The sequence below is a fragment of the Lampris incognitus genome, chromosome 15 (assembly GCF_029633865.1).
Source record: "Lampris incognitus isolate fLamInc1 chromosome 15, fLamInc1.hap2, whole genome shotgun sequence".
NCBI lineage: Eukaryota > Metazoa > Chordata > Actinopteri > Lampriformes > Lampridae > Lampris > Lampris incognitus.
In genome coordinates, this window is record NC_079225.1 from 26,595,258 (window position 1) to 26,618,778 (window position 23,521).

General features: G+C 43.5%; 1 protein-coding gene across 1 annotated transcript in view; it reads right to left on the reverse strand.

The window, feature by feature from the left end:
- Positions 1–219: 219 nt before the first annotated feature.
- The window catches only part of nkain2 (sodium/potassium transporting ATPase interacting 2), a 142,929-nt gene continuing 119,627 nt past the window's right edge, over positions 220–23,521 (reverse strand). The window contains 2 exon segments of the mRNA XM_056294882.1: positions 220–305; positions 5,814–5,874. Coding sequence (XP_056150857.1) covers positions 220–305; positions 5,814–5,874 — 147 coding nt within the window.

The window sequence follows — 23,521 nt, forward strand, 5'->3', positions numbered from 1 at the left end:
GTATATATATATATAGTGTATATATATAGTGTATATATATATAGTGTATATATATAGTGTGTATATATATAGTGTGTATATATATATATATATATATATATATATATATATATATATATATATATATATATATATATATATATATATATATATATATATCGGCCGAGGGAAGCATTGATAGGACAGAAAGATTGATAAGCGACACGGAGAGAGAAATACTCACATGTACATAGGCTGAAGCTGAAGATGGGAGGTCTTCTGAGGCCCCTGGTAACCATAGGAATCAAAGCCTCCTATAAAATCAACTGGACAACAATGACATCAGTTAGGCATTTACCAACACAGAACCGAATGCAACGATGCCATGCGAAACCACATCTCTTGGTTTGGGTGGGAGACGGCAGGTATGACATTTGGGCTATCAAGCTGGCTCCTGTCATTGCAGGTGTTTTAATGAATTCGATCTATAACTCCTACAAAGGGCCAACCAATAAATCTACGGCCGATCCTTCTGTTCTCCCTCTAAAGTGCTGACCAGACCTGTGCATATTGTGGAAATTTGATCTCAACTGCAAGAGAAATCTGTGAGGCATATATAACGCTACTTTAAGTAGTAAGACTTGGCTTGTGCATGGATATCGAAGTCTAGAGAATACACTTAACTCCTAAATTATTCAACACCGATCTGGTTGGGAGTAGCAGTCAGTTGTTTGTTCTGCCATGACAGAAGTAAAGAGCCCAAACAAGTAAGAAGTGCTTTTTTATTGTTGTTTTTATTCCTCCTACTTTAGGGCAAATCGAGCTCATAAAACACGGGCACACTTTGTAATTGATTTAGTGAGCGGTTTCATAACATCAAATAAAGTGCAAAATTTGGCTCTCACCGCAGAGATGTAAGTGGCTATAACTCCACATTTCCTGGGAAATCTGCAAGATTCAAGTGATAACTTTGGCCCATTACAATCCACTAGGTTGTAAGTCAAACAATCTTATCTTGCCAAAAGAAAGCTGGTCATTTTATTTGTTTTCATTTTGAATTTACAGCACCACTTCTACCTATTCACTGAAAAAAAAAGAAGAAATTGCCGATTGTTTTGTAATATTTATGAGACGTGGCCTGCAATATGGGATACTTTATACATGCACTGCACAGCACATCTGTCCAGCATTATCTACCACCAGACACACAGAGCTGATAAACTCACAGTATGACCATTTGTTCCTTATCAGGACTCCATTTCAGCTGGTGTACATTTTCCTTTGCGATACAGCATCTTGCACTAGGTGATATATTTAAAGAATGGAATATGAAACCTGTCGTCTGACAGTGCCCGAAACGCCGCAGCGACACTTCAATAAGCTCAAAGTTTGACAAACGCAAGTTACAAGACACATCCTGACAACTGTTTAGCTGCCAAATGACACATTAAAAATTAATTTGATGAGATACATTTTATCCAACCTCGAGGGGAGGAAATTGAGTTATTGAGGCCAGGCAGCCTGTCCTTCTTGTACTGGACAGCTCAGTGGAGAGCCCTGTCTGCTGCCTATTTACGTTGGCATGTAATATGTAGCCCTCTGTCAAAAACTGAAGGAGAGAGATTACGTGCAGCCATCGCCAATGTTGTGTGCATCCTTTGTACGTGTGGATCTGTAGTAAAGACTGGAGAAGTACGAGAAGCAGGATTTCCCTTTTTTTTGGGGGGGGTGCCCCCTTTGTCTCCCCAATTGTATCCAGCCAATTACCTCACTCTTCCAAGCCGCCCTGGTCACGGCTCCACCCCCTCCGCTGATCCGGGGAGGGCTACAGACTACCACATGCCTCCTCTGATACTTGTGGAGTTGCTAGCCGCTTCTTTTCACCTGACAGAGAGGAGTTTCACCGGGGGGGGGGGGCGTAGCACGCTATTCCCCCCAGTTCTCCCTCCCCCCTGAACAGGCGCCTCAACTGACCAGAGGAGGCGCTAGTGCAGCGACCAGGACACATACCCCACATCCGACTTCCCACCCGCAGACATGGCCAATTGTGTCTGTAGGGATGCCCGACCAAACCGGAAGAGTGGGGTAATTGAATCCCCGTGTTGGTAGGCAACGGAATAGACCACTATGCTACCCGGACGCCCAGCTCCAGTATTTTTTAACCTAAGCCCTATTTTTGGCACTAATAAGCTAAAAATGTTATGAGAGGAGTCTAAAGAGCCTTAGTCATGATTTAAAGATGATGTGGCTATACAGATATCAATCCATCTCTAACCCGCAGCAGTCTCACACTACAACGCCATTAGAAGTGACTTGTTGCAGGACGACAGCAGTGGAAACATGAGAGAGTTGCAAACATCCAGCTTCCCACCCGCAGACACGACCAATTGTGTCTGTAGGGACACCTGATTAAGCTGGAGGTAACACGGGGATTCGAACCGCCGATCCCTGTGTTGATAGACGACGGAATAGACCGATACACTACCCGGGCACCCAGGATTTTCTTTTAATCTGTGCTGCTAAGTGGAATGGTTCTAACAAGCAAGCGTTTGAGAACACAGATGACTCGCTCTCAAAGCCAGAAGATGCAGACTCTCATCTCTTAAGCCATTATGAGACTAACCTTGAGCTCATAGTGAGCGAGACACAGTCTCTCCTAATTTTTATATCTTGAAGATTTCATGCATGTAGTTATATAACAGCACTGAATGATCACTAATGCATGCTGAATTTCCCTATTGTAGGCTGTGTGAATACCAAATTTTAAATCTAGAAAACATCTTAATTAATGTCTGATTACACAGACTGGTATCGCTTTCCGAGGGCATATCTGAGTCTGTGTCATTGTACTTGTGGTAAACAATAAGTGTGTAGTCAGCGTGTGAATGCTGGTTACTTTGTGTGTAAGTGTGTGTGTGTGTGTGTGTGTTTGTGTACCAGCATGGACAGACTTTGACACACTGAGTGGTTGTGAGACACACACACACACACACACACACACACACACACACACACACACACACACACACACACACACACTAGGAGTAATTATTAGAGCTTTCTCAGCATCTCTAAATGTTCATTGGTCCTTGCTGAGTTTTAACTTCTTTACCCAAGGCATGTTTCCATGCCCAGCTCTCTGATTATTATTCTCTTAGACTGCACTATCTCACACAGGGCTTTCCACAGCTTCCTTGAGAACCCAAGGCTTAGCAGGATGACAATGGGTCCCAAAACTAGAGAAACAGCTGTGGGTTCCTTGCTTAAAATAAATCAATTTGTTTTACAGTAATCATGGCCATGTTTTCTATTGCTACCCCATTCTGCACACACCATTTATATAATACACTGCATTCGATACCGTGACCTTGTAAGTATGGAGTTTTTAATTTGTTTATTTATTTATTTATTTATTTATTTAAATCTAGGAATCCGGGCTTATTAGCACATTCCATTACTCATGGGAAGAGCCTGTAGAAACAGGGCGATGAACTATTTCTGCTCTAGAATATTCTGGGGAATCGTTCCTGGGGGCCAAATTTGATGTGCGGGCCTGGGTTTGCGCTGCCTGTGAAGCAGGAGACCTTGTCTGCTCTCAGCGCCTTGACTAGTGCAACCTACGTTTACGTCCTATCCATATTTATGGGTTGAAGCATTCGCCTACGGCTTGCCCGGTTATCTGTTGAATAAGACACAGTCATTTATTGATTGTCCCACAGGACGGCGGCATCCAGTTTAATGGAATAACTTAACTAATTGCCTGAGGTAAACAGACTCATTCTTTAACTAATGCCCATACACACACAGGTTGGAATGAGCACACGGATGTGGCTCATTTTGCTCAGATTTGATTGGGAATTAACTTCAAATGTTCTTTAATTTGAATGTCAAATTGCATCTTTTTAGGGGGGGGTTCCCCCTTTTAATTCCCAATCGTACCAGTCCAATTACCCCACTCTTCCGACCCGTCCCGGTTCCTACTCCACCCCCCTCTGCCAATCCGGGGAGGGCTGCAGACTACCACATGCCTCCTCCGATACACGTGGAGTTGCCAGCTGCTTCTTTTCACCTGACAGTGAGGAGTTTCACCACGGAGACGTAGCGCATGGGAGGATCACGGATTTCTCCTCAGTTCCCCCTCCCCTCTGAACAGGGCGCTCCGACTGACCAGAGGGGGCGCTAGTGCAGCGACCAGGACACATACTCACATCTGGCTTCCCACCCACAGACACGGCCAATTGGTTCTGTAGGGACGCCCGACCAAGCCGGAGGTAATACACCCGGATGCCCAAAGGACATTCAGATGTTCTACATAGATCATGGAGCAGACACAAGTTGTACACTTCACAATTAATGAATGAACATAAATGGCTGGCTGGCTGGCTGGCTGGCAGATTGGATGGATGGATGGATGGATGGATGGATGGATGGATGGATGGATGGATGGATGGATGGATGGATGGAAAATGACTGAAAGAATGGTTAAATTGTGGGTTGATGAGAGAGCAGGGAGACTGAGAACTTGGAGTGGATTCATCATTAACTCCATGCCTTTGCTCTCCTATTCTCACACTTTCAATGTCTTTTTTTTCTACTCCTCATCTCGCCTCACTTTTCTCTGTCGATCACTGTCGCCTGGAGAGCGAGATTGGAAACCGAGAGTGTGAGAAACTAGTGTAAGACAAAGTGTATTTTATCTGCCATGTTTGTGAGTTCATCTGGCACTTCGTTATCTCCATCCTTTTGCTCTGTCTTTGTAATGAAGACTCTGTCTGCCTGTCTGCCTGCCTGCCTGTCTGCCTGTCTGTCTGCCTGCCTCTCTAAACATCATCCTTTTCTTGCTTTGACCCTGACTTCTTAAGATGTGGGCTAAGACTCAAAATAGGTCACCACTCATCCTCCTGATGGCCCCTCTACGTGACAGATGCACAAGAGTACTAGCATGTGTTGGCTCCCGACTTGAGAAACTGAATTTTTAATTTGTGTACACTTCTTGAATAGAAGAAGAAGCCCTTTTCAGGGAATCTGTTGTCAAGGGATTCATTAAAAAAAAAAACCTAATTCTCAGAGGAATTCACTCAAATTTGCCGCTGTTAGCCAGAGGATAATACAATGTGTATACGTACAGACAGGGAGGGAGAAAGAGAGAAACTATTGTGCGTAAATATCATCCCTGTGTGTACTCTATTAACCTCACTCATTTCGCCTCAGATATTTGTTGATTTTTGATTTTGATATACTATAATGATCCCTATAGGGAAATTATACTCTGCATTTAACCCATCCTAGCTGTGTAGCTAGGAGCAGTGGGCAGCCGCTGTGCAGCATTCGGGGACTAACTCCAGTTCGTCTTGCCATGCCTCGGTCAAGGGCACAGACAAGAGTACTAACCCCAACAAGCATGTCTTTTTGATGGTGGGGGAAAGTGGAGCATATGGAGAAAACCCATTGCAGACACAGGGAGAACATGCAAACTCCACACAGAGGATGACCCGGGATGACCCCCAAGGTTGGACAACCCCGGGGTTCAAACCCAGGACCTTCTTGCTGTGAGGCGACAGCGCTAACCACTGTGTCACTGTGCCGCCCAACATAGTATGTTTGTGACCAGCAGCCAACAATCTCACCCAAACCCAAATCAACCATACTGTACCTGTGTCCCCTCAAAACACAATATTTGCAACATTAAGCGCTCCTGCAAGTTTAATACCTGTACATGTGTGCGTGTGTGCATGCACGTGTGTGTGTGTGTGTGTGTGTGTGTGTGTGTGTGTGTGTGTGTGTGTGTGTGTGTGTGTGTGTGTGTGTGTGTGTGTGTGTGTGAATATACTCACAGCTGTCTTCTTCTTCTGAAATCAGCTTGACCACATAGCAGGCATAGATAAATCCCACCAACTAGCGAAAGAGAGCAGAAGAGGACAAAAACAAAACAGTGAGCTCTATCATATCATATCTTATCCATCCATCCATCCATCCATCCATCCATCCATTATCCAAGCCGCCTATCCCAATTGGGGGCATGGGATGCTGGAGCCTATCCCAGCAGTCATTGGGCAGCAGGTGGGGAGACACCCTGGACAGGCCGCCATTCCATCACAGGGCGCACACACACACACACACACACACACACACACACACACACACACACACACACACACACACACACAGTGCTCACCATGTTTAATGGCAATCACCAGGTTAACCTAAACTTGTAAATTGTACACACACACACACACACACACACACACACATACACAGTGCTCACCATGTTTAATGGCAATCACCAGGTTAACCTAAACTTGTAAATTGTAAGAGCATTATCTTTGAAATAAAGAGAACGCTCCATTCTGAGAAATTATTGAGACAGGTTTCATACTCCAATTAATGCTCACCAGTTTTACTTCACAGAAAATGGAGGCTATTAAAATACCTCCTGTTACAATCTTGCTTTTATGATGGCACAGTGGGCAAACATGAGAGACGGCGATAACTGAAAATGAAATGTCAGTGTCTCTATTGCTATAGTAGTATGATGATGTCAAAGCTGATATTTCCACACCCAATAGCCATTCAGCAATAAAAGCAACAGACCACTTACTCTAGTACAGCTTTGATGTGCCAGGCTTATAATCAATATATGCAGATATGCACCTCATCGCTGCTTTGGAAATTATAAGTAATAACGTTCAACTATTCACAACCAAGAGCTCAAGCTGTGGTACAAACTGATAAGTGCACTCCATTGAAATGCATTCCTCCCCATAATTCCCTTCTTTCCATTTGCGTATTCCAAGCTGACACCTGTCTAATACTATCTAAACATTTTGTTTGGAACTTGTAAGTATCAATACGAGGTAATCCATTATAACACGAATACCCCTAAAACGGGCTAAGCCGGCAGAACATCGCTGTTGTCTATTAGCTGTCTGTTTGCATTGTCATTGGCTGTCTGTTTCCACGGCAACAGACGGGAGCCAGCTGATTGGAGAGGAAAGCGGGCTAAGATGTAAGGTCACCGTGTTAGTGACCTCATCACCCCTCAAGGACAAAGAAAAAAAGAGGGAGAAGAGAAGAGATGCAAGAGAGCAACAGAAGGAGAGAGGAAAAGGAAAGGAGAGGCAGAGGGGCTCGATGTACGAGGGTAAATGGATTTGGAGATGATGGTATACAGACAGAAATGGAAAAACTGTGTTACGTGTGTGTGTGTGTGTGTGTGTGTGAGCCATTGAATTATCTCTTTTATATTTTATTACTATTTATTTATCGGTTATTGATTATGTTAATTAATCTACATGGTTTTACTGTACTTATTTCACTTTTCCTCATAGGCAGCCCCTCTTGATTTTATATTTCCTTCCCAAAGTGGCTTAACTTTTAAACTGTTGTTACCATTATTTGTCTACCATTGTTTATTTTGTCTTGTAAAGCATTTGTGAATTTGTTTTGAAACGTGCTTTATAAATAAAGTTATTATTATTAACAATAAACCAAAACATTAATTTAAATAAATGCCTTATTGCACAAATCAGGCTTTAAAAGGAGAAAATATTACACTGACCTAGTTGGTATTCCACTGACTTCACACACACACACACACACACACACACACACACACACGCGCGCGCACACACAGCTGTAAATGTGAGCAACGGCGTTTGAGATTCAGCGTATATCTCAAGGTCTCGACCTCATTTAGTCTAAATAATGTTCAGCTCTCTTCCCTCCCTCTTCTACCCCCCCATACTCTCTCTCTCTCTCTCTCTCTCTCTCTCGATCTCTGCCTCTGTTCTCTGTGCATTTTCTAACTCGAGGACTGATGATAGAAATTCATAGGAAAGGGAATGCCGTGGCACGTTGTCAGACATATAGATTTCACACTCCCATATTACTTGGATTTTTTTAGGCACATCCTCCGGCTTCTGCATCAAAGCTGTATGACGACTTTTCCCCGTCTGCCCATCCCTTATGTACACCAGTATGAGGATGGTGGAGATTGAGGACATGGATAACAGTGGTCTACTGCTAGTTCTGTTAATAGTAGATGGTCAACAAACTGGACTAGCTTGACTCTACCATTTATTGCCTGTACATTGCCAAAGCCACACCGATTAACCATCTTTTTAACTGGAGCTATAAAACAATACCATTTCTTCCTTCATAACAGTGTACGAGATGACCTTAAAGTTCAAATCCTGAAGATTTACATGCAAACAAATATCCATTTCCATACTATCACTGGTGTATAAGACAAAAGCTAATCCACATGTATTCAAATCATGAGTGCTTTTGTAAATGTTCATGTCACTATCTGGAGGGCCGTTCCCAGGAAAAATGATGCATGTGACGCACGGCGTTTTATGTATTCACCACAATGGCCAGATGCAGAAGAAAAAGGCAGCAAGAGGGCAAGCTGAGAGTTAAGAGAAGAAGCAAAGTTGTCGCAAACAAGAAGGTTTGGCAGACCAAGCTCATAGAGGAACTTTTCCAAAAAGACACCACAACATCAATAGCTGAAATTCAGGTTAACCACAGCTTCCTGCTTAGCGATGGAAGTGATGATAGAGCAGCACCACAGTCGCCATGGCAATTCAGCTACATCTCAATGGGATGTCTGGAATTTAGAGCAGTCTAACACCAGTGGAGTTAGTATGACCACAGTTGTCAGTACACACAAAAAAAAAAAAAACACCCATCATCAGGACTGTAGTTGTAGGCATTTCTTAGACATTCTAACCCAACTAATAAATCACTGGCACTGGTGTTGTTTGAATTTAATAGTCTTAATACTCTTTTAGAGCTCCGTCTGGAAAAAAACAGCATATTATGACATTACTTTCGGATGGAAATTTGTCTCTAACACTGAGCTGTGTGGGGCCCAGTTAGTGTAGCGGTCTATTCTGTTGTATACCAACACGGGGATCGCCAGTTCGAATCCCCGTGTTACCTCCAGCTTGGTTGGCAGTCCCTACAGACACAATTGGCTGTGTCTGCGGGTGAGAAGCCGGATGTGGGTATGTGTCCTGGTCGCTGCACTAGCGCCTCCTCTGGTCGGTTGGGGCGCCTGTTTGGGGGTAAGGGGAACTCGGGGGGAATAGCGTGATCCTCCCACGTGCTACGTCCCCCTGGTGAAACTCTTCACTGTCAGGCGACTCCACATGTATCGGAGGAGGCATGTGGTAGTCTGCAGCCCTCCCCGGATCGGCAGAGGGGGTGGAGCAGCGACCGGGACGGCTTGCAAGAGTGGGGTAATTGGCCAAGTACAATTGGAGAGAAAAAAGGGGAAAGCACAAAAACAAAACAAAACAAAATAAACACACTGAGCTGTGTGCAAACGATTGTGTCTTAATGTTGTGTGCGTTTACCATCAGGAATATTTCGTCTCCTACTATGGAGTGTGTCTGGATACAGAATAATATCCTGTAAAAAGTCTGCATACATCTATTTCATTGATTTGTCACCACGTGTAGACATAATATCCTGTTTACAATAAGACGCGACATCTCTTACACTGATATGGAGATATCCAAATAAAATAGCTGAGGTGTTAGCTGTGAAGCCACCGTGTATGCATCTTATCTTGTTTTCCATTGGATTTCACGGTCTGAGCAAATTCGGACCCCGTGGTAATTTTGGGAATATTTTGTTAATGCATGCATGCAGGATTTTATCATAATTGAGCTGTGAAGACACACACACACAAAAAACCTTTTCCTGAACAAGATTTTAATCTTAACAGCAGCTATTATCTGGAACGTAGCTTCTTGCACATTGAAGACCCAAATCATGACTGCCATGGGGCAGCACCTGGTTGGATTTGAATGCCTGCCAGACACATATATATTACCAAAAAAATAATAATAATAAGAACTGACCTGTATTTTGAATTTTGAGTGGAAATGTGTTGAGTTCCAAAAAGCTAACTTTCCACCAACACATCAAAATCAGTCCAAAGACATGTAGGTCAGGTGAATCGGCCGTACTAAATTGTCCCTAGGTGTGAATATGTGTGTGTGTGTGTGTCGGCCCTGTGATGGCCTGGCGGCCTGTCCAGGGCGTCTCCCCACTTGCTGCCCAATGACTGCTGGGATAGGCTCCAGCATCCCCAAGACCCTGAGAGCAGGATAAGCGGTTTGGATAATGAATGGATGAATGAATGAATATCAAAATCTCTTTGGTAACATAGAAAGATACACCAATTCACAATTTACTAAAAAAGACTGAGAAACTAACTACAATTCTTCTTGTCTACACGACTGTTCTTTACACCATGCTCACTATAACCTACTTGTCTTTCAGTCAGTGTTATATCAACTGCAAACCAAGAATGTCTTCAATAGTCTTCTTTACAATAACTACAGATACACAGCACAAAACACATGGCATCACATCTGGTAACCTACTAACCCAGTGGTTTCTTTTGTTTTGTCCCCCCCCTCCTCTTTTTTCTCCCCAGTTGTATCTGGCCAATTACCCCACACTCCCGAGCTGTCCCGGTCATTGCTCCACCCCCTCTGCCGATCCAGGGAGGGCGGCAGACTACCACATGCCTGCTCTGATACATGTGGAGTCGCCAGCCGCTTCCTTTCACCTGACAGTAAGGAGTTTCACCAGGGGGACAAAGCGTGTTGGAGGATCACACTATTCACCCCAGTCCCCCACTCCCAAACAGGTGCCCCGACCAACCAGAGGAGGCGCTAGTGCAGCGACCAAGACGCATACCCACATCCGGCTTCCCACCCACAGACACGGCCAATTGTGTCAGTAGGGATGCCCGACCAAACCGGAGGTAACACGGGGATTTGAACCAACGACCACCATGTTGGTAGGCAACGGAATAGACCGCCACACTACCCGGACGCCTAGTACCCAATGGTTTCTATATGACCCCCCAGGGGGTCACAGGGACTTTGGGATAAGGTGTTGTTTGAGTTTATTATTTTCACCCTGCACTACAAGTTAAATTAATGAAATAAGAAAGATGTGGACCTGTGGGTGCTGTAATGTGGTTCGTGTTTACATGTCCATGGGGAGAAGCCGTGACAGATCTTCAGTGTTTCTAACTCTAACTTTGTCTTGGGGAAATGCTGGACTACTATTACATATAACTATAATGCTGACTGACCACAACTTTGTGTGTGTGTGTGTGTGTGTGTGTGTGTGTGTGTGTGTGTGTGTGTGTGTGTGTGTGTGTGTGTGTGTGTGTGTGTGTGTGTGTGTGATATCTAAGGCATGGTATTTCAGCCTCTCCCTTCCCTGCTCATAAAAATAAAAATATATTCCCTTTTTATATTTCACTGGTTACTGCTCGGAAACACGCCTCATTGTTCAGCCTGTTTTGCTTTGCCAGACTTACAGGGTCTTAAAAATGAGACAGGGAAATGGAAATAGTTTTAAATGTTTTGGGCACAAGGGTTGTTTTATGGCACTTATAAAGAAATAATGAAGGTTGTAGAGGACGGTAAGGTGCAGAAAACAGTTTCAGCTGATCAGATAGAATAATGCACAGGATCTTGGCCTGAGAAGACAGTCCTGATGGATATCCAGTTACCTGAACATGCACAGAATATTTTGACATCTGCTTAGTATTTATTAGCACATTAGCAATAAAAGATGTGGCGTCATCCAGTTTGAAATATCCTTTGTCAAAAATTGCTTACCCCACTTGCGGTTGATTGTGGACAAAACCAGGTATGGGTTATGCCAAAAGTTAACAGGCTGATCCTATCTGGGACAGCCCCCCCCCCCCACCAAAAAAAAAGTACTCGAGGCCCTATAACAAGTTTCCTGGGCAATACGCAGAATCTGCAAATTTATTTTATTTATTCATTGTATTGTTTATTTAACCTTGACCATGCACAATGGACCAAGGGTTGTACCCTCTATGCACTCAAGGCACTACAAGGAGATCGTACCCCCTGCAGAGGGTACAATCACACAAACTACAAGATACAATACAACAACAAGCACAGTGCTATATAAAATAGATAATTGTTCCATCAGTCAAATGTGCAATTGCCTTCAGTAGTCGGCACATGGTATCCCCTTCTCCTTGTATTTTATGGAAAATATTCAGTCTCATGTTGCTCCGGTAGAAACTCTACTACTCTGGGGCGTCTGGGTAGTATAGTGGTCTATTCTTTTACCTACCAACACGGGGGTCGCTGGTTCGAATGCCTGTGTTACCTCCGGCTTGCTCAGGCGTCCCTACAGACACAAACGGCTGTGCCTGCGGGTATCTGCACGTGGGAAGCCAGATGTGGGTATGTGTCCTGGTCACTGCACTAGCGCCTCCTCTGGTCAGTCGGTGTGCCTGTTTGGGGGGAGGGGGAACTGGGGGGAATAGTGTAATCTTCCCACGGGCTACATCCACCTGGTGAAACTCCTCACTGTCAGGTGAAAAGAAGCGGCTGGTGACTCCACATGTATCGGAGGAGGCGTGTGGTAGTCTGCAGCCCTCCCCGGATCAGCAGAGGGGGCGAAGCAGCGACCAGGATGGCTCAGAAGAGTGGGGTATTTGGCCAGGTACAATTGGGGGGAAAAGGCAGAAAAATCCCAAGAAAAAAAGAAACCCTACTACTCTGTACTGGGTTAGGCACCCCAAGCCCCCCTAAGGCAGCGAAATCAGAATAAAGTTATCTGAAAAGAAAGGAAATGAAAGAAACAGGGGAACCAAGCAAACGGAGAAGACAGTTAAATAAAGTTTAGGAAAAATGTACCTACTCATCATAAGCTCTCAACAATAATGCATTGCTGCCGATAAATAATGAAAAACAAATTACACATACTCGGATTTTTCTTACTCCGGAATTCCTCCAGCAATCCCAAAAGCAGGGCATGTAAGGCACGGTGCATCAAAACATTTCGTTTTTGGTGAATTTTCCTGACATCTTGGCTGATGGATAGCAGGGGACTTTTTAGCCATTCAGCCAAAGTACAATATGTTTTAAGCACCACTTAAGGCTCACGCAGGCCAACAAGTTAATTAATTAGTACATTTTAGGACGTCTTTGTGGCTCTTTATCCTGGGTCCAAACCCAGACAAGGACCTTCATCGTCTTTCTCCACCCTGCCCTTCTCCACCGTCCGATCTCATAGAGACACAACTGTCCAAAAAGAAAGTACAGCCAATGAGAAGGCAATTTCTGAACAGCCTGATCTTCTCAATGTAGCATGTGGCAAAGGGATTAATCAATACTCCTTTAAATTACTGTTGAATCTCAGTTTCCTCATCTGACACTGTTTGAGTTGTCACCTCATTACTTTTTGTTTCTGCTTAGTTCGTTAATGTATAACTTTGTGATTTCCTTTATTCACATGTTAGAAAGACACAAATCTGTGATTATTCTATCCAATACATTCTGATGGATTTGACCCACCACCACAATGTCTTTTTGTTTATTTGTTTGTTTTTTTTACTGATTCAAATGGCAATATTTAGCACATTTAGCAAATGTCGAGATTTAGCTGTTTTGGCTGGATATTAGCTACAATCTTGACTTGCCAAGTCCAACATTCCTGGTCCAAGCATATCATCTTTACTCACCTAACATAAAGTTCATTCACTTCAGTGACTGCAACCGCAGTGGTGAGTTTAGTGATGTAACTGTAAGTAATGCTACCTGCTGAAAAATACTATAGGTCTTGATGCATGCTCAATAATCCAGGTAAGAAAATCGAAGAAGGTTGAATCAGTTCATCTGGATACAACATTTATTGAGAAACGTTTCATCACTCAGCTAAGTGACCTCTTCAGTCTAAGCTGACTGCAGGTATCCCCACCTTTATAAACAATACAGTGGCATAACGACCCAAACCAACGGCCAGTTTCATATGCAAATATGGGTGTGACCATTAACTACAGTTTCAATGGCCATGTGTACTATTCACAGAGGACTCCCCATTTAAACCAGCGTTCCTCCCTATCAAGGATGTGCACATCCTCATCCTTTAAAGAGTTGCCACTGGCCTGTAGATGGGTGTGGACTGCGGAGTCCTGGCCTAATGTGTTAGCTCTTCTGTGTTGTGCCATCCTCTTGGCCAGCATCTGCTTGGTTTGCATATGAAACTGGTTGTTGGTTTCGGTCATTATGCCACTGTATTGTTCATAAGGGTGGGGATACCTGCAGTCAGTTTAGACTGAAGAGGTCACTTAGATGAGTGATGAAACGTATCTGTCAATAAACGTTATATCCAGATGAACTGATTCAACCTTCTTTGAAAAATATAGGGTTTTCCTCCCTCTTAGAGAATGGTATTTTTTGCTTGCAACATGCTTATTAACTATGCATTTACAGACATCTGGGGATTTTATCTTTTAGGATGAATTCCACCTCGGTTGAATCCATGGTGAGACTATTTTAACACCTGAAGCAGGCACCGCACCAGACCACTACACTGCAGAGGGAGCTAACATCCAAGGCAAATCCCTCAATTTACTGGGAAGTCTTCATTCTGACCCCTCACCAATGGTCACAACCTACAGGTTGGTGACCAAAAAGAATGAGGTCATGGACATATGTAGCAGGAAATTAGGTTTCTCTGCAGGATTGCAGGGCTCACACTGAGTTTTGGGGTGAGGATCTCAGCAATTCAAGCGAACCTCAGAATTCAAACCAGATTGGCTGTGGTGGTTTGGACATCTGGTGAGGGTGCCCTGCGGCCACCTCCCTTTGGAGGTATACCAGTTTTCAACCATATGAGGGGGACCCTGGGGCAACCCGGAGGTTTTACAGAACCAAGCCCTCATAGCGAAGGCTGCAGGGACCCCAGGAGGGGCTTAAGGGTGTTGCTAATTAGAGGTTTTCTGCTTTGCTGGCCCCGTCACCACTGAGACCCTGATGGGGAAAATACAGTCACAGGGTAAACACAGTTGGATGTATAAAATGCAGCATAAGCACAAACTGCAGCACCGATGCATGAAATCTTGGCCTTTCCTGTATATTCCTGTGGACTCCAAAGAACCGAGACCCTCCTCAGAGACCACAGTTCAGTTAGAGAGGGTCAAGGAGGGGGAAGAAGTAGAAGGCAGCATTAGAAGCAGCAGCTGTGATGACTTTATTCACCAAGGGTCACGAGAGAGGAAAAGAAAGGAAGTGGAAAACAAACCGATAATGAGGCATATGGAGAGAACTGAGAGAAAAGAAGGTTTTTGGTTTTTTTTGTTTGTTTTGTTTTGTTTCACTAGATGATCCATTGTGGCTTCATTCCATAATAAAGACAGAGAGATAATTATCTGAAAACCAAAAACAAATGCTTTGACTGATACTCCAATATGCTGCACCTGAATATGCTGCATGCATTTTAATAAGGTAGTACAGCAACAGCATATGGGGCAAGGCTGGAGACGATATGTAGGCTATACAGCCAATGGTGGCATAAGCTAACTTAAACAACATACGATATTGTATTCCACTTTTCCCTTTCAAAACACAGCAGACATTTATCATTTATGTCCCGATGCAATGATACATCAGCTAAACACGGATATGTATTGATTAAAAAGCGGTAGTGTTAGATTTATGAAATGACAGATGCACATTCTGTTGCCTCTCCGGGAAAGCTGACAGGAACATTTAATCCTACCCTGCTGTGCATGAAAAGCAATATTTAGACACACAATGAAAGCTGCAAAACCTGCAATTTCATCATGTCCTCCAAGTTTTGCTCATTTTAGCCATGGCATACTGTAGACCTCTGACCTTTTCTTGTTTATGTTTTACCGGTCAACCTACAGAGTTTATCTATAGCCTCATGGAGAGTATTGGTGACAGTGATATTTGGTGCTAACTGGTGGGGAGGGAGGTAGCAATATTTCAAAAACCTTGAAAAAACAAAGGTTTTACACACAGTACATGTTCCCAGTTCATGAACATACTTTTAATATTCAAGCCACTTCACTGCGAAAGGTAGAATTAAAATAAGCATAAATACGGATTCAAAACCTTTATTACAACCTGTATAGATGACTGGATGCTCCTGAGCATGGAAATATAACATCATCACATGCAAGATGTGCTTCTACGAATGAATATTGACTGCAACTTAACAAGAAATTGCTTTTAACATTATAAGAAATGTTTACTGCAGTGGGAATCGGCATGTAGGGGATGTTTATTTATACTAGGGGGCTGAGCAATCAACATATTTGTAGTTTCTGTCATTACGTGAAGGTCTGAGACCTGACAGATGACATCAAGACCAAGACCAAGAGACCCGTTGAAGTACCTGGGTTGCATTCACGGTAAAATACCCGGCCATGGCTTCAGCTGAACAATAATAATAATAATTGTCCGAACAAGCTACAGTACACTAACAGAGACGGACGTGCTCTCTCTTCAGGGTGTGTTTGAAATTTTGGCAGAAAGCAGGGGATGACATCAGGGGGATGCCAAATTGCTTTAGGTGTTTGATGAAAATAAACACAGCTACTTTCCTGCAATGCTTGCGACAAAGGTGGTAGCTGTAAAATGCTGATCGGGGCGAAAACCTCAGGGAGGGCCCCTTGTATGGGCAAAAGCGGCTAGTCTCACAAACACAAGTCTGTGCAACACCCCCTGCCCCTTTTCTTTTCTCTCCAACTGTACTTGGCCAGTCACCCCACTCTTCTTCTCAAGGGGATTCGAACCAGCCATCCCCATGTTGGTAGGCAACGGAATAGACCACCATGCCACCCAGACACCCTGTCTGGCTAACATTTAATTAAATGTGTGTGTGTGTGTGTGTGTGTGTGTGTGTGTGTGTGTGTGTGTGTGTGTGTGTGTGTGTGTGTGTGTGTGTGTGTGTGTGTGTGTGTGTGTGCGCGTGTGTGTATTTCAAAAGTATTTCTTTTGGCCATCTTCCATGAGCCCTCGTGCAGAAGAGGAAGTTACACTATTCTGCTTATTTGTATTGTATTTTGGAAACAGAAGAGCTGAAAACACTGACAACATGCCACCTTTGTTATCACCCTCATTGTATCATTGAATCAGGTCATGGGGTCAATATGGGGTCTGAATTTTAGAAGACCGGTATATGTTCTAGGTCCAACAAGGATCCAAGCCTGTCCCAGCTGGTTCCTCAGCCCCTGGACTCTACCGATATCATCAAGGGAACTTAGTCATGCTGCTACTGTCTACCTATCATGAAACACTTTGTCAGTGCAACCACAACGTATGTTGTAATTCTTTCTCTCACCAGTCTGATTTCAATCAGTTACCAGAAAAGTATTCTGCTTCTTCAACGCTATCTACTGGTGTCACAGTTTGCAAACACCAGTGCGCGAACATCTTACAGCAGCCTGACTTATCAAGAATCACCCATTACCTTTCTGCAGTGTCTTTTTGATTCAACTTCCTGAGTAAACTGAAAATGAGGTGGACCCAATCCTCTTTTTCATTGGCTATAGGTCTCTAATTGTTGCCATGCAAACTACGTTCTGTACAGCGACCCTACTGATCAGTAGGAGAGGTGTAGGAGCATGCCTGAACACCGGACACTTGTAAATGACTATCTCACTGGGTGATCATCACCGGTGGTCCTGGGGTACATAAGTGATTTAATTTCTATTTCCTACTGGCTTTTAAAATATATGTTAAAGAGGAAGGGATTGTGAAGAGGAAGTAAACGGGATTGTTCGCACGCTTGTACACTTGAATTTCACATTATCTACATGTCGTCATCAGCACCGTTGACTGTTTGTTTTGGATTGTATTTTTAACCAAGCAGCATTAACATAACACCGGCATATCACAGCGGTGTGTGGGGAAACAGCAGCAATTGTTTACCGAAGAAACACTGAATACATTAGTTGTGATCTACACTTTAAAGTTTAAAGGTTTATTTCTGTACATTACTGGGTGAGAACGTGCTCATGGATGTGTCAGAAATGATCAAACAGCCTTTTATTTAGGAGAAGTTTCAGAGGAGTAACTTAGAATGTATTTAATTGTAACCTCGCCCAATCTAGAGCAATACATATGTGAAGGTACATGTTGATGTTACATTGGGGTTGAATTATGTGTATTCTCACAGTACATTAGAGAATTGGTGCCGGTAGTCAAGTAGGTGCAGTATGCAGACAGGCAGATGCCACTCATGATTGTCATTGACGATGAAATATCATTAAATCAACACACTTTATTAAAGAGGTACTAAACACTTAAATGTGTTTTTTGAGTGTTTAACTAAATGATATGACTGTACAGTGATGAAACACAACAATGCTGTTGTTAATATTGACTCTTACCAAATTTATAAAAATCGGCATTTCATGGGTTGAAAATGGCTCAACACGCCGTCGACTGTCTTAAATCAGGCCTGAACCTTGTGAGGTAAATGGTGACGTAAGGTGCAGATACACTGGATCTGGATCTGTTCCGTCAACAGATCCTATTCATTTTCTATGGAGAGCATGATGGAGACGGCACGGCAAATTGACAGACTATTCACCGTATCTGAATTTGTTTAAACACAAATCGACCTCAACTTTATGCAAATGAGTCTGTCCAGCGCAACGCACTAGGCTCCCAAAACTCAGATCAAACTGTCCAGTTAGGTAGTGCTGATCAAATATGAATCAACATTCTGTTACTGCATTGCCTACTTCTCACCCCAAATGTTTTTAGAAACATGTTAGTGTACTGAATAGCTGTAATATGAAAATTTTTTTCACCAGGCCGTCATTTTTTCCTGCTTGTAAACAAATGAGCCAAAGCCACGGACCACCTACCTCACAGTATGTCTATCCAAGCACTGCCTACTAGCCGGAGCATTTAGTGGTCCGGTGCGTCTAGATGTGTCCTCACTGGATTTGGTGTGTGGGTACTATTAGAGTCGACCAGTTGGTACTTATCACATCATGAATAAAAAAAAAAAAAAGAATGTCAACATCATCCGGTCCTTGTATAACCAAAGTGAGAGCTGTGTCTGTATTCTTGGCATAAAGGCAAACACATTTTTAGTGGGTGTCGGACTCTGCCAAGGTTGTCCCTTGTCTCCGATTCTGTTCATGATATTCATGGACAGGATCTCAAGGCGCAGCCAAGGTGAGGAGTGTGTCTGATTTGGGAACCTCAGAATTGCATCTCTGCTCTTTGCAGAGGATGTGGCTTTGTTGGCTTCATCAGAACGCGTCATCCAGTGCACACTGGGGCAGTTTGCAGCAGCTGAGAGTGAAATGGCTGGGATGAGAGTCAGCACCTCCAAGTCTGAGGCCATGGTTCTCTACCGGTAAATGGTGGATTGCTCCCTCCAGGTTAGGGATGAATTGTTGCCTCAAGTGAAAGAGTTCAAGTATCTTGGGGTCTTGTTCACGAGTGAGGGTAGGATGGAGCAGGAGATTGACAGGATTGGTGCAGCATCAGCAGTAATGCGGACATTGTACCGGACCATTGTGGTGAAGAGGGAGCTGAGCCAGGAGGCAAAGCTCTCAATTTACCAGTCAATCTTCCTTCCAACCCTCACCTATGGTCATGAGCTTTGGGTAGTGACCGAAAAGGGGAGATCATGGATACAAGTGGCTGAAATGAGTTTCCTCCGTAGGGTCTCTGGGCTCAGCCTTAGAGATAGGGTGAGGAGCTTGGACATCCAGAGAGAGCTCGAAGTAGAGCCGCTGCTCCTTCATGTCAAAAGGAGCCAGTTCAGGTGGTTTGGGCATTTAATTAGGATGCCTTCTGGGTGCCTTCCTTTGGAGGTTTTCAGGCACGTCCAACTGGGGGGAGACCCCAGGGTTGACCCAGAACTCTGGATGGAATATATGTCCAATCTGGCTTGGGAACACCTTGAGATCACCCAGGAGGAGTTGGAGGGCGTTGCTGGAGAGAGAGATGTCTGGAGTGCCCTACTTAGCTTGCTGTCACCACGACCCGACCCCAGAGATGCGGCTGATGATGTGATGATGTGATGAGACGAAATGAGATGAGTTGAGATGAGATAGATGAGATGAGATGAGACGAGACGAGACGAGACGAGACGAGACGAGACGAGACGAGACGAGACGAGACGAGACGAGAGGAGATGAGATGAGATGAGATGTTGCCTGCCTCTAATTAGAGGTGGGCAACCTACCTCCCCCTTCTGTCTGCAGTGTATTATATCGCAGTGCTTGAGGCATCTTTGCGGGGTGGTGTTTGACGCCGTGCCGGAAGGCAGGCCAGTGGAGGGGACCATGGGTGTGCGGCAGCAGCTGTGGATGCTTGCCGGGCCCTTCTCGCGGCTCTCCCCAGCTACTCCTGCTTCACACATCCACGCCCCCCACTTCCTCACCCCTCCCAGCCCCTTGTCCACTTTTTAGCATTTTTCAAAATTATGGGGGAGAAGTTACACTTTAAGCTCTATTTGCATTAAAATGTCTTTCTGTCTTTTTTCCTGAGATACAGCAATGCTCTGCTGCAAGGCTGGATGTCGCTTCTCATTCCTTTTTATCTCCTCTCTCCTTCATTTCCATCTCTGCATTCAGCAGCTGCTCTGTCTTGGCCTTATTTGACCACAGCCAGTGGTTTGGCTGTCTGACTGAATGCAGAGAAGAAGAAGCAAGACTAAGTCAACCTAGTATATGGCTGGACCATGTAGTCAATGTTCGAAATTGTGGCCAATTCGTTACAGGCATAATCAATGGTAGTGTCTATAATGTGAATTCTTGGATACTAAATGTTCATCTGCCATTTTCTCTAGTGGTCCCAGTAATATTTGTTGTTAAAGTGTACTGAAGTAGCATATCACATGACATGGTTAAGATATGTTAGAGTAAAAAAAAGAAAGTTATAAATTCAGTTGCAAGAACAATACTTTCCACTCATATCTTGGGATGTTTGATTTGAAAGAGAACTTGATTTAATTGTAAGTGTTAACGCCCCCCCCCTTCATCTGTTTCTATCTGCGGATGTCTCTCTAAGACTCACTCTGTATTGACAGGCAAATTCACAAAGAATGTATTGCGGTCGCTGATAACACCGTGAATTGCACATCACTTACAACCACTATCTGTCACATCACAAAATATATTGCGCTAATGATATTACAGTGCAAACACACCCATAAAGTTTTGCAGCTGAGTGCAATTATCCATGTGGAAAAGTATAAATGGTGGCTTTGTGCCAAGAACTGAGTAGGCAGGCTCGATGTCATCCTTGATTTCATCATGTATAGGAAGGATTTTTAGACCTGGCAACCTGTATCTGTGAAAGATTTCAGTGTCAGTTGAATCAAAAAGTGATATTCTCCTGTGAAATATCTGCTCATGAGCACGCCTGGCATGAAGACGCTTTCGCCTGGCAACAGTCACTGCTGCCATGATCACTGGAAAGTCTGGGCGTCCGTTACCACCAACTCTCTGAAGATGCTAATAATTTTCACTCCAACTGCATATAGCTATTAGCACTGGTGTTTGTTAACTGGATTTTTTTTTCAACGAGGCTCATTTGCATAGAAAGGAGCCAATTTTGCACCAAATGTATGCATAGTACCTAATTTAAATACGTGCAGATAACACCGGAGCACCGCTATGCTATTTGCTTGGCAGCGGAGTTTGGGGTGCATTTCACCCTTTGTGGGTGCTTTGGGAATTACACGGTTTCTTTTGTCTTATTTTTCCATCTTATTTTTGCGGGTTTAGCAGTCCTTTTGTGACTTTGCCAGTGAGTGTTTTGTCACAGAGTGATTGTTATTTGTGATGCTTTAACTGTGCGCTCCCCTCATGCCTCTCAGCGCTCAGCTGACCAATCGTGTAACTTAAGTGATGTAATTGGTCACCTAATCCAGTGGCCCAATCGTGTTAAACATGATCACTCACTCAGTCACTCGAAATACGGTTGCTCAGCAACATTTGCAGTTGTAGCGCTGGGCCGCCGGCCAGTCCAGCCAAACAGGAAAGGAGAGGATTGCCTTTGTGACTTTTAACCTCATCCAAGTTGGGAAATGAGCAAGCGGGGACGTCGATGTTGGCTGTGCTATTCCACTTTGTCACATTCAGAAGTCTCCAAATTTACTAAATAATTTTTTTTCAGCTTTAGTCGAGTAGAGAACTCAAACAAGAATCAGAATCTGCTTTTCGTCGAGTAAAAATGCACATACAAAGATTGTGACTTAGGGTGGGTTGCTCACTCAGAATACATAACAGACTTGACAAGACCATAATGAGGTGGCGTAACTGGGCAAGCAAGGGAAATTAAAATGGGCAATAGTTGGTCTCTTCTATACAGAGTGCAAAGGTAACATAGTGGGGGTTTGTGGCATCGTCTTAAATGGGTTTCTTTTTTGTGGACATGAGGAGAGCTGTCATCTGCAGTAAAAGTCAGTAAACTAGGACCTTAATAAAGTAATAAAGTTTAATAAATCTCTTCTTAAGTGTAATTTATATATATCTGAAGATTGATGTGTTGTAGTGTTGTTGCCAGGGAAGAGGAAATGAGGAAGGCCAAAGAGGAGGTTTATGGATGTGGTAAGGGAGGACATGCAGGTGGCTGGCATGACAAAAGAAGATGCAGAGGACAGGAAGTGATGGAAACGGATGATCCGCTGTGGCGACCCCTAATGAGAGCAGCTGAAAGTAGCAGTAGTAGTGGTAGTAATAGCAGTAGTAGTAGTAGTAGTTGTGTGGTAGTGTTGTTATTCTATGTTAAGCACACCGAGAGAGCCACAAAACCGGAGTCAAATTCCATGTATGTGCAAACCTACATGCCAATAAACAGGATGCTGATTCTGATTATTCTGATTTACCAAAATGTAACAGTAAAATGCATTTATGTATGCATATTTATGTATGTATGCATGTATCAAAATCTATTTTGAAAAGTACAATATATTTTTCATATTTCCGTATTTATCTGGGATAGGCTCCAGCATCCCCACAACCCTGAAAGCAGGATAAGCGGTTTGGATAATGGATGGATGGATGGAATATATTCATTTAGTATATCTATTATTGATTTCATCCCACAGTAATTCTGTTCTGGTATTTTACTGTATTGCAACCCCCCCCCCGCAAATAATGTGCGCGGGTTTTTATCTCCTAAATTAGAACTGCAAAACTGGCACACTTGGAAGTTTCAGGACCCTTGGGCCATTGAAACCTACCGATACCCCATCATAAAATCAAAAACAGGTAAATACATCCTAAAAACACCCTCAACTGAACAAGCTCTGCCATGATGTTGCCGCCTGTGTGTGTGTGTGTTTGTGTGTGTTGTGTCTGTCTGCGTTGTTTGATGTGTTTGTCTTTTACTCTTATATGCCAGTTGAATAATTAGTTTGCCTTGTTAGTTTTCCTTTCATTTTCATTTGTATAGTATTCCAATTAACAGTGCAAAGAATTCAGAACTCAGTTCCTGGGCAAAAAAAGAAAAAGAAAAAAAGAAGTCATAGTTTTTCATCTGACCTAAATAAATAAATAAAATAAAATAAAAGATAGCATTGAGCAGAATCATATCAGTGGGTAATATTAAGACAGACTGCTGTGTTGGAACAATGGACACGACAGGCGGAGCATACGCCATTTAATCAGCAACTCAACTCCCGAACTGAGTTCAGTGACGTGACTCGCGTAGCGTAAAAACAGGATGGGAACACG